The following is a 12,544-nucleotide window of genomic DNA, read 5'->3' as shown; positions in this document are numbered from 1 at the left end:
GGAAACTTTTTGCACCAGATTATGTTTTAAATTTATTAGGGACAAGAGTGATACATGTCTTTCTAACACCTTAAACTCAAATCTATTATTGAGAATTTGTATTTAAACATATAATGCAGACAGCATTTGTTTCATTTAAGTTATGCCTCTAGATTTAATGCCTGAGATTAGGAAAATAGTAGTAGTAGATAAAACTTTATTTCCATGACTATTTATAATTGCTTTAAAAATGTTTCCGTGAACATAATGAAACTAGCATCTACAAAATTGAACTACAAGAGCTTATTGATTTTAACCTATTTCTTTTTTTAAAATATATTTTATTGATTTTAGAGAGGAAGGGAGAGAGATAGAAACATCAGTGATGAGAGAGAGAATAATTGATTGGCTGCCTCCTGCACGCCCCCCTCTGGAGATTGAGCTCGCAAACCAGGCATATGCCCTTGGCCGGAATTGAACCTGAGACCCTTCAGTCCGCAGACCGACACTCCATCCATTGAGCCAAACCAGCTAGGGCTTTAACCTATTTCTTAATTTTTTAGGGATAATGACATCTTGGAATATAGTACTTGGCTTTAATTTTGTTGTTGTTTTTAATTGACTTCTGAGAGAAAGGGAGAGGGAGAGAGAGAGAGACATCAACAATGAGAGAAAATCATTGATTGGCTGCCTCCTACATGTCCCACAACGGGGATCCAGCTGGCAACTGGGACATGTGCCCTGACCAGGAATCGAACCATGATCTCCTGGTTCATAGATGGACACTCAAACACTGAGTCATGCCGGCTGGGCCTTGGCTTTAATTTTTAATTATATTGTAAGATAAATTCAATGGATAAGAAGCTGTTAATACTGAATGCTCAACTAATGTATTATCCATATATTTTACCTCATTGATTTGATCAGTAATGGCTTTTGTAGGTTCTGCAGTTAAATACTCTTGTTTATTATTATTTTTAATGTGTTTTGTTTTAGTTTCTAATCATACACATTCTGGTTATTTTACCCGTTTTTTTTCTTTTAAAAAGTTTCCCTTTTACTATCACGTGGAAAACTTATTTTTTCCCTTGCAGTTTTTTTGCTTAGAATGTTCAGAACTTGAAGATCAAGGTCTTCAAATACATTTTTTTTATTGATTTAAGAGAGCAAGGGAGAGGGAGAGAGGTAGAAACATCAATGATGAGAACCATTGATTGGCTGCCTCCTGCATGGCCCCCACTGGAGATCGAGCCTGCAACCTGGGCATGTGTTCTTGATAGGAATTGAACCCGGGATTCTTCAGTCCACAGGCAGATGCTCTTTCCACTGAGCCAAACCAGCCTGGGTGGTTAATGGTATTTTTAGATGAAAATACTTGGGTAGGGGATTGATTGCTTATTACATTATTATTATATTTTCTTATTATTATTACTAGAAGCCTGGTGCATGAAATTTGGCCATCGGGTGGGGTCCCTAGACCTGGCCGGTGATCAGGGCCTACCAGGTTTCCCGCCTCCCCCCTCCTCTTTCCCTTCCCACCAGTGTCTGCTGCCACCTACCCCCAATTCCCCATCCCAGCCTAGGGCCTGGCCTGGGGAGGGACCGGTAGGTTGGCTGGTAGGCCCCATTGGCGATCGTGGCCTGCAGGTTGGGGGCAGCTCCTCTGGTGAGCATCTGCCCCTTTGGTGGCCAGTGCCCATCATAGCAACCGGTCATTCCAGGCGATCGTGGCCTGCAGGTTGGGGGCAGCTCCTCTGTTGAGCATCTGCCCCTTTGGTGGCCAGTGCCCATCATAGCAACCGGTCATTCCATCGTAACAGTTGCTTAGGCTTTTATATATAAATAGATTATTATTATTATTTTCATTAATTTTAGGTGGGGAGAGAGTGAGAGAAGCATGGATGTGAGAGAAACATTGATTAGTTGCCTCCCGTATGCACCCTGATTGGGGATTGAACTCACAACCTAGGTATGTGCCCTGACCCATAATTGAACCTATGACCTTTCCTTGTATAGGACGTTGCTCCAACCAACTGAGCCACACTGGCCAGGGCGATTGCCTATTATTTTATGAAGTGCCATTATCTCCCTAATAGCAGAGAGCACTTTCTAATAAAGTATTTAAGACATGTATAGTTAGAATCTCTTAAGTTCCAATCTCAGAATTATTTTATTGGTTAAAAACATACTTGGGTATATTATGTGCTAAAAAGTTTTTGTGGGCTGATCTAGAACCTTTTTCTTACATATTTCTATGGAAAAATGTACCCTGAACTCATAAATAAGGGTATATCTTATATATATTACTTTATTATTTGAGAAAATTATGTTTAGACAATTATGCATTAGGTATGCTACACTTTACAAATCTAGATCTGTAAAAGGAATGATTAGTGAGGAAACTGATGTGGTTTACTTCTTTTCTTCCAGCTATATGTATTTTTCCAATGTGAGTTAGTTTATTGTATTAGTGGTTTGTAGCTCTCAAATTTTAAGTTTGCCCTTTCTGTCTTTAATATAAAATTTTTTCATTATGAAAAATTTTAAACATACACAAAAGTTCAATGGATGCCCCCAACTTATCTAACACTTAGATTTAAAAATTATTAAGATTTAGTCATACTTGCTTCACCCTTGCTTTTTTAAAAAACAACTCTGTTGTTGTTTTTTGGCTCAAATTAAAAAAAAATTTTCCCTTTTGATCCCAGGGTTACAGTATTAACTAAATCATAATCCTTAGTTAATTGCCTTTATCACTAATCATTGCATGGTTCTTCTTGATTTATTCAGATTTTAAATTATCTTTAATACTGAGACAGGAACCTATCACCCCAAACAAAAAAGCAAAAGTCCTGCTTTGAAACTAACCTGCATCTAACTAAACATCTCCCCAATTCCATCTTCTGCCTCCCTCTCCACTACCTGAAGTGTTCACTATCTTCTTTCCTTCTTACAAGGGAAACCGGATAGAGTTAGGACTGTTGATACCTGATGTCAAAGTGATATATAAGCCACATACTCTTTTTTTTTTTTTTTTTAATATATTTTATTGATTTTTTACAGAGAGGGAGGGAGAGAGATAGAGAGTTAGAAACATCAATGAAAGAGAAACATCAATCAGCTGCCTCCTGCACATCTCCTACCGGGGATGTGCCCGCAACCCAGGTACATGCCCTTGACCGGAATCGAACCTGGGACCTTCCAGTCCGCAGGCCGACGCTCTATCCACTGAGCCAAACCGGTTTTGGCTAAGCCACATACTCTTGCCTCATTTAATTGATCTATATGTTTTGCTAAAAACTATATATTTCTGTTTTTGTTGTTTTAAACTTTATAGCAAGTGAATTGTGTTAAGTATATCTTGTTGAGTGTATTGTGTTAAGTTTTGGAACTTAATTTTTTCACTTTATATTATATTACTAGTATAATGTTGTATGTTGCTGGAATTCTTTCATATTAACTGCATTATACTAGTCCTCCGTATAACTATACCGTTTGTTTATTCTCTTTCCTGTTGATGTGAATTTGGGCTGCAATATTTTAAAGCAAATTTCAAACATATTATACCAACCCTAAGTACATTTCCAAAGAATATGGGCATTGTCTTACATAATTACATTACCATTATCATTTTAATAAAATTGACATTTCCTTAGTATCCAGTTTAAATTTCCTTACTTAAAAATGATTTTGTTTTGTTTTACATTTGTGTTGAAATAACTTCATATAAGTTCCCTATGTGACATGATACTTGGTTTTATATCTCCTGAGACTCTTAATGTAAAGCACTCCTCCCTTTCCCTGACTCTTTTCTTTCACATGTTGTTGACTTGGTGAAGAGTCCTAGTGTATTCTATGGAATGTCCCACATCCAGGTTCTGTCTGTTTCCATCCTCTTGGTGTTGTTTAATTTGTTTCTGAAGGCTTGATTAAATTCATTTTCAACTATTTTTGGCAAGAATATTTTCAGAGCCAGGAGCTGGTATCTAGTTACCCTTCAGTGGGGATTCATGTGTTAAGGACTTTTGGGGGAGGGGCATGGCTTTCTCATTTTAAGTATGCATTTGAACTCCTGGTCATTATATATTCAATTTGTTTCAGTTATAGTCATAATTCACTTTACGTATGTGAACCAGCAGACCCCCTTCACCCCGGCTTTTGATTTCTTTTGTGATGACCCAGTAGTCTTAGATAGCTTCCTTGCTTTTTGGCCGAATAAGATGTTTGAAGTTTATCATACACATTTTCTACCTCAGAACACATTTCCTACCCCAGACTTGGAATTAGTCCTTTCTCCAAGAAGCTCTGGTTTCTTTTGGTGGGGAATGATATTTAAAGAACATAATCTGGGCCGTGGGGTACTCATTACTCTTGGGCTGTCACTGCCTCTAGGTTTTTTGGTGGGTAGAGTTAGAAAATACTTTTTTTTTTAAAAAAGACCATCAGTTCATATTGACATTTCAAATTCAGATTGAGGATTGCATACTTAGTTTCTTTGTTTTTGTAATTGTATTTCTTTTCTCTTATACTGAAAGCCTTAGTGCAGTGGTTCTCAACCTGTGGGTCATGACCCCTTTGGGGGTCGAATGACCCTTTCACAGGGGTCGCCTAAGACCATCGGAAGACACATATATAATTACATATTTTTTGTGTGATTAATCACTATGCTTTAATTATGTTCAATTTGTAACAATGAAAATATATCCTGCATATCAGATATTTACATGATGATTCATAACAGTAGCAAAATTACAGTTATGAAGTAGCAATGAAAATAATTTTATGGTTGGGGGTCACCACAACATGAGGAACTGTATTAAAGGGTCGCGGCATTAGGAAGGTTGAGAACCTTAGTGCCTTACAGCAGTTACTTAATTATATATTTGCTTTATCTTGGTGCAGATGTCCATTAATGATGATATATTATATCTTGACGTACATTAAAATAGTAATGAAAAGAAATGATTTTATAGATTCTAGTAATTTCATAATACTGATGTAATTGGTAATAATAAGACTACTGACTGACAGACTTTTTTTTGCAGTTCTTTACTTATCCTTATACCATATTTCCAATAGAGATGTACAGTCAAAATACTGTGTCCCAAAGTCACTTGAAATAATTGTGGATGCCAATAACTTGATATACAGTTAGGGTTTATTTGGTTTAGATTGTTTTAATTTTAATTTTTTTTAAAAGTAAAACATTGGCACGATTCCAAAGTCAAACTATGTAACTATGTGCAGAGAACTTTTACTTTCATCCATTTTCTCTCTACTATCCAGATTCTTTCCTTCACTTACAGTGCCATTCTGGTTATTCCTATTTTTAAAAAAATATTTTTTGACATATTTTTATTTATTTCAGAGAGGAGAGAGAGAGAGAGAGAGAGAGAGAGAGAGAGAGAGAGAGAGAGAGAGAGAGAGAAACATCGGTGATGAGAGAGAGTCATTGATCAGCTACCTCTTGCACGGACCCTACTGGGGATCGAGCCTGCAACCCAGGCATGTGCCTTTGACTGGAATCGAACCTGGGACCCTTCAGTCTTCAGGCCGATGCTCTACCCACTGAGCCAAACCAGCTAGGGCTGTTTGTTCATTTTTGTAAATAAAAGCAAAATGTGTTCATAAATTCATATTTCCCCTTGTTGCACAGAAGTTAGCATACTATAAGTATGGTTATATGAATATAGTGATTTCTGCAATCCTTGTTATGGTGCATGATATTTCATTGTGTATATCACCTTTTATTCAACCCTATTGATGGGCATTTTGTTTGCTTCTGTGTTTTTTTTTTGCCATTATAAATAATGCTACAATGAATAGCTCTATAAATAAGTAATTTAGTATTTTTGCCAGGGTATTTTGGGATAGGTTTCTGGACATGGGATTGCTAAAGAGAAAAATGTATGTATAATTTTTCTAGATATTATCAGATTCCTTTTATACATTGGGGACCATTTTGCATTCCCACAGCAATGTTGGGAGTGCTGTTAACCCACTGCCTCTCTATCTGAGTGTATTGAGAGACTTGGATTTTTGCAAATCTGATAGCTGAGAAGTAGTTTCTTCATTTATTTTATTTTGTATTTCTTTTAGTTTGAATTGTGAGCATAGTTCCATATGTATAAAGGTCATTTTCATCTCTTGTGACTGTTCATATAATTTGCCATTTTTCTATCAAGTTGTTGAGTTTTTTCCTAAAAAAAAAAATTTAGGAGCTCATTATGTTAGAGATAGCCTTTGTAATTTACTGCCAATCACTTTTTCTTTTGCCTTATATTTATTGCCCTTAACTTTTTTGTTGTTATTGTCAATCCTCACCCGAGAATATTTTTCCATTAATTTTAGAGAGAATCATGAAAGAGAGGGGGGGAGACAGAGAAACATCAATGTAAAACCAGGGCCGGAATTGAGCCTGCAACTGAGATATGTGCCCTTGATCGGGAATCAAATCCGGGACCCTTCAATCCATGGGCTGACCTCTACCCACTGAGCCAAACTGGCTAGGGTCTGTCAATCACATTTTAATTTAGGTGATTGATTTAAAGAGCATCTTGCTAGTGACAGTGAAATGCATAGGGAGGCTTTAAATTTATTAAATTTTTCTTAAAATTAACAGTCACTTAGGTATTACCTCTAGTTAAGTTGGAGGCATATAGAATTCAGGCAGGGAACTTTAGAGGTAAAGAATCCTGTTTAAATCTGTTTCTAATACTGTTTGAATATATAATTTTTTTTTTTTTTTTTTTGGTTAATCCTCACCTGAATATATTTTTCTGTTGCTTTTTAGGGAGATTAGAAGAGAGGGGAAAGACAGAGAGAAACACATCAATTGGTTGCCTCCCCCACAAGCCCTGGGTCAGGAAGGAGCCTGCAACCAAGGTACATGCCCTTGACCGGAATAGAACCCGGGACCCTTTGGTCTGCAGGCTGGCCCTATCCACTGACCCAAACTGGCTAAAGTTTGAATACTTTTTGAAAAGTAAGACTATAAAGTTCAGATTTTGGGGATTATCTCAACAAAATCACTTCTGCAGTATCTGCTACACTAAGTTTTGTGAGATAGTTGCATTATTCTTTAGTTCTGGGGTATCTAAAAAATTGTCTGCTTTGTACTGTAGGCTAAGATGATAAAAGTCTGAGTTATTAAACTGGGAAACTTAAAAAATAACTCAGAGGGTGTTGCTTATAAATTTCTTTTCATGTATTGCATTATTCATACATGAGTAGCTTTTCTTTTTAAAATCTAGCTTTGTAATGTAGTCCTAAAACAATAAAATGCCTTTTCTGACAATAAGTTAATTTTGATGTGATTTCCAATGTAAAAATCAGGTATTCTATTTTTCTAGAAGAACCTAACAAGACATGTGACAGCAGTAACACTAGTGCTACCACTACCTCCATTCAGCCTAATCTGGAAAACAGTAACAGCAGCAGTGAATTAAGTTCTTCCCAGAGTGAATCTGCTAAGGCAGCTGATGATCCTGACAATGGAGAAAGAGAGTCTCCCACACCTGTCTCTATGCAAGAAGAGATAGGTAAGAATACATGTCATACATTACAGCAAGCCTTTTTTTTTTCTTCCATTTTTAATTTTTAAAATGAAAGTTTGATGGGGGTGGGAAGATTTAGATTTTCTTTTCATTTTTTTCCCCATTTTTTTTTTTTTAACACAAGTAACACTTGCACCCATTGTTTTTGTTTTAAAAAATACAAAAAGTACACAGGAAAGTAGATCTTTTTCACACCCTCCTCCCCAAAGGTAACCCCCATCAACAGTTTGGTGTGTAACATTTTTATCTTTCTCCATGCAATTTCATTAATGTATGTTTATACAAAGTTTTTTTTTATTTTAAACAGGATCATTTTGCATGTATTGTTCTGCATTTTGTTTTTATCACTCAGTAATACATGTAATGGATATTTTTGTGTTATAAATGGAATTCATTCTTTTTAACTGCTGCATGGTACTTCACAGTATGGATGACCCACAATTCATTTACTGTTTATTTAATAATAGACATTTAGACTGTTAACAGATGTTTTTTTTATTATTACAAATAGTGGTGCCTTTTAACATTCTCAACATACATCTTGTGTACTTATCAAGTATGTTTGGCAGAATAGAAACAGTGAGTGGAGTATCTGGGTCTAATGGTTAGGTACATGTTAAAGTAGTCATGGCTACTGCTTCATTGTACATGAAAAGTGATTTATGCCGATAATTTATATACATACGTATTTCTTCATACACTGACCTAAATTCAGCATCATCAGTCTCTTAGAGTTTTGCCGATGGTAAAGTATTTCATTTTAAGATTTGCAGATCCCTGCTTACTAACGTGGTTGAATTTCTTTTTGTGTGTTTGCTCAACTTTGTGAATTGCTTTTTTCACGTCATTTGCTCATTTTTTCCTATTGAGTTTTGATATTTTTCCTTAATGAGTTTTAAGAATGCTTTATAAAGTATTATGGCTATTAATCTTTGATTTTACATGTATACATATATAGTCATTGCTTGTTTTTAACTCTGTTATGTTGTACAGCAATTTTTACATTTTTATCTAGTTAACTTTATCAGTCTTTTTCTGTAGGGTTTCTCTGGATTTTATTTCTTACTAAGGAAGACCATCCCTATTCCAAGAATATATATGTATATTTTATAGTTATTTTGCATAATAATTCTATAACTGTTTTTTATCCTTCTGGAGTATAATATTATGTATTGTATGAGGTGGGGACCTGTTTTAATTAGGACTTTTTGAATTGCAAGTGACGAAATCAGCTTAAATTAGTTTAAGTGAAAAGGGAATTTAATTGCTTGTATAATGGGAAAGTCCAGGCCATCATCAGGGATAACTGGACCCTCAAGTATCAAAACTCTTTCTGTCTTCCTCTTTCACTCTCACCTTTTGCATCTGCATATGTTTGTATGTTAACTTCATTCTCTCCTAATACAGACAGGCTTTTCCCAAGTGGCATCAGCAGTTTGTATTCATATCTTCCCAAGGCCTGTGACCCAAAGGCAAGGCCACTACTTCTACTCCAAATCCAAAGCCCTTGAAGGAATTTGAGTGGCTTAAACTTGGACATATTGTTCCCACCCCTATGGTCAGGGCAGGCAAGGTATTATGATTGATGGCTCCAGCAAAAGTATATGATTCAACTGGGAGTGGTCTCCAAGAAAGAGAGATGCTATAAAGATAGAAACAGTAAATAACCACAATTCTACCCTTTGGTAGCTTAGCACAAACTTGTGTATTCAAATTAAAAAATGCTTCTGCCTAACATAATGCCAAGATCTTACCCACAACTGAAACTTTTTCAAAAAATTATTTTCCAAAATTATATTTGGTAATTACAATTGTGTCTTGGGTATCTTCTTCTGTGTTTGTCTATTATTTTTTACTAGAGGCCTAGTGCACAGATTTGTGCACTGGTGAGGTCCCTTGGCCTGCCCTGTGGGGATCGGTCCAAAACCAGCTCTCCGACATCCCCTGAGGGGTCCCGGATTGCGAGAGGGTGGTTCTTGGTTGACACACCCCAGAATCAGGTTCCTTCCTCTCTGTGTCACCCGAGAACCACAGCTGCCAAGTCACCGCAGCTTGGCAGCTCCTGCGTTGAGCTGCCCCCCTGGTGGTCAGTGCGTATCATAGCTACCAGTCAGAAGGTTGGCCAGTCGCTTATTTATTTATTTATTAGGTCTAGACGTGGCTTATCTTGATCTCAATCCACCAGCCGTTCTTATAAATCTTGCTGCCATTGGTTTTCTGGGAGGGTGGCTGTGGATGAGAAGTGGGGAGCCTATGGGAACATCACCCTTCTAGAGGCTTTTCTGTTTTAGCAGCCTAGTTCTGGCTGGCTGTTGTCAGGGGTGGGTTGCTGAGAATTGCTATAGGTTTGACTAATCATACAATTTAGCTTGGTAGGTTTGGCATTTTCTCTGGCAGTGGTACTCCCTTATAGATTGCTTGGGTACCCAGCTAGTACCTAATGGCCATAAATGTGGTTCCTGAAGGTAAACCTCTTCTACTTGCCCTCAGGCGAATAGTCTGTCTAAGCTCCTGCCTCCTCACATTATTAAACACTGAGCTCCAGAGGCTGGGAGGAAGCAGCTCTGTACTCCGCCTCCAGGCTGCATCTAAGTGATTCACCCCCTTTATAGTGTGGCCTTTGGCAAGGGGTATAAGATAAGGACCTCCACTCGCAGCCTGGTTTCCTTTCAAGTCTTACCCCTAGGGATGAATTTTCTGCCTCCTTTCCCTTATTTGCAGTAAATTTTGCTTGAAGGGCTTCTTTTTAAAAGCTCTGTGCCATTCCCTTTCTGCTTTTTTTGGAAGTCCAGCCTAGACCAGACAATGTCTAAAAAGTCTTTATTGTAGGATTTGTAGATGGTCCCAAGACATAGCCATCGTAGTTCAACATCTTGGCATAAACCTTCAGCATGGGTGGGCTTCTGGTTTGGGGCCCAAGGGACACTGTTGGTGGTCTGACCAGCTTCTTTGCTGCCATACATTGGAAGTTTCTAGTTTTCCAGCCTGGGATGGCAAAATGTCCAGTACCCCTATCACATCTTGATTTAGTGCCATATTTTGGGATCAAAATCTTAAACTACTCTGCTGGATTGTTTAGAATTTATTGATTATATTGATTATATATCTGGTGACAGAAATTCGCCAGACTTACTTAAAACAAAAAGAATTTTATTGGGAGGTACAGAAGCAACGACAGCACCAGGGGCATTATTGGACCAGTAATAACTCAGTGAGGTTATCACTGTTCTTCTCCTCACGTTCAACACTTCCCCACCCTCATGATGGGCTTATTATCTCTTACTTTTTATTGGATGTTTTATCCATGTCATGAGGTAAAAGTGGCCAACCTTTAATTTATAACCTTTATGCTCATTAATGTCCTTTCTCCATCTCCAACTTTTCTACAGCAATACTATTTCTCATTCTTAAGATTTTCAAAATTGGAATAATTTGCTGAATGACTTGGACCACATAACCCATTCTGGGGCGATCACTGTGGCCAACCATTGATAGGCTCTCTCTGGCTAAGCTGGATGAGTTTGCTCACTCCATACATAGGGCAAGATACTTATTTGCAGTCCTGGCAGATTCATGATTGTAGTGGGTGGGGGAAAAGCATATCCCCAAAGGAAAGGGGTGTTGAATACATAAGATTAATAAATGTTTACTGAATTGTTTTAACTTTAGTATTTTTCAAAATAGATAAGCCACTTTTCCCAATCCAACTTTTTTTTCTCTACTTAGAATGTCATCTTTATATTATACAGTATAGTAAGTTTTCTGTTCAGTTTTCCATTTGCCAATGCCATACTGTCTTAATTATATAAAGCTTTTAATTAAAAAAAAAAAAAAGATCTTGTTCAACTATCTGACCAATGGAAATTGGATACTGATACAATCGTTTCAGACAGTATAGGAATTTTCAGCCTAAGTGAGATTCATGGGAAAGCAGAAATTATTCCTGTCTTAAAAATTAAGTCACAATGAAAATGTGAGAGGCCTTTATTATATTAAGAAAAACTAATTTAGTTAATGTTCACATGTATAATTATTTGAATACAGATAATTATATGGATTTTTTAGGAGAAAATTCACTTGGCATTTTATATTTATAAGCTTTCAACCATTAGGTATTTAAGCAGAATTTCATTGGAAATCTTTCTAAAATTAATTGTATCCTTTACTTTTTATATAGAAATCCACATTTATTATATAAGGCAACATCTTATTACTGTGCATTTTGAGTTGTTATATTTGTTACTTATAAATTTCTAGCAGTCCTTACTGTTTTCTAGTAGATGAGCTTTGAAACAGATAACCTGGCATGTTTGAATTTTCTGTAAAATAATAAATGACTCACAGTTAAGTTCTGACATAACTTTCTTTTAAATAAAACCTGTAAGAATTAATACATTTGCTTTGGCTCTTCAAGGACTTTTTCTGTTTACTTTTTGGATCTTAGATGTGCACCAAGTATGAGTTTTAGATAAAGTAGTAGTATATATAATTTACTTACTGTTAGCAATTACTTCTGACTTTTCATTTGTTAACAGGTGATTTCAAATCAGAAAAGTCTAATGGGGAAATAAGTGAGTCTCCGGGAGGTGGACGAGGAGCATCCGGTTCAACTCGAATTATCACGAGATTACGGAATCCAGACAGCAAGCTTAGTCAGCTGAAGAGCCAACAGGTGGCAGCTGCAGCCCATGAAGCAAATAAGTTATTTAAGGAGGGCAAAGAGGTGTGTTCTTTCTGTTTAAAACAAACATTTTTGGAATGTAAAAATAATTTTATTTACTGTACCTTAGAAATAGTGGAAGTAAGTTTATAGAACCTCTTTTGACTTCTATTTTCTCCACTTCCAAGAGTGTCTTGGCTAACAGAACTAAAGTATTACATTTAGAAGTATAGTTGTGCCCCTGGATTTCAGTCCATGCAAAGAAATGCTGTCAATGTGTGGTGTATTTTGTTTATGATTATTTTATTGTATGTAATTTTAAAGAGATCCATGCTTTTTTCCACATAGA

At 36.6% G+C, this 12,544-nt stretch overlaps 1 protein-coding gene across 17 annotated transcripts in view; it reads left to right on the top strand.

Moving 5' to 3' along the window:
* BPTF (bromodomain PHD finger transcription factor) overlaps nucleotides 1-12,544 on the top strand; it is a 117,525-nt gene that overhangs the window by 35,696 nt on the left and 69,285 nt on the right. For 12 of the 17 annotated variants that reach the window (XM_059670016.1, XM_059670020.1, XM_059670015.1 and 9 more), the window contains 2 exons: nucleotides 7,332-7,520; nucleotides 12,071-12,258. In XM_059670016.1, coding sequence (XP_059525999.1) covers nucleotides 7,332-7,520; nucleotides 12,071-12,258 — 377 coding nt within the window. The remainder of the gene's footprint in view (nucleotides 1-7,331; nucleotides 7,521-12,070; nucleotides 12,259-12,544) is intronic. The other 5 variants (XM_059670023.1, XM_059670019.1, XM_059670026.1 and 2 more) reach the window with 2 other exon arrangements.

The sequence above is a fragment of the Myotis daubentonii genome, chromosome 16 (assembly GCF_963259705.1).
Source record: "Myotis daubentonii chromosome 16, mMyoDau2.1, whole genome shotgun sequence".
NCBI lineage: Eukaryota > Metazoa > Chordata > Mammalia > Chiroptera > Vespertilionidae > Myotis > Myotis daubentonii.
The sequence above is the reverse complement of the archived record's forward strand: the minus strand, read 5'-3'. Positions and strand labels throughout refer to the sequence as shown.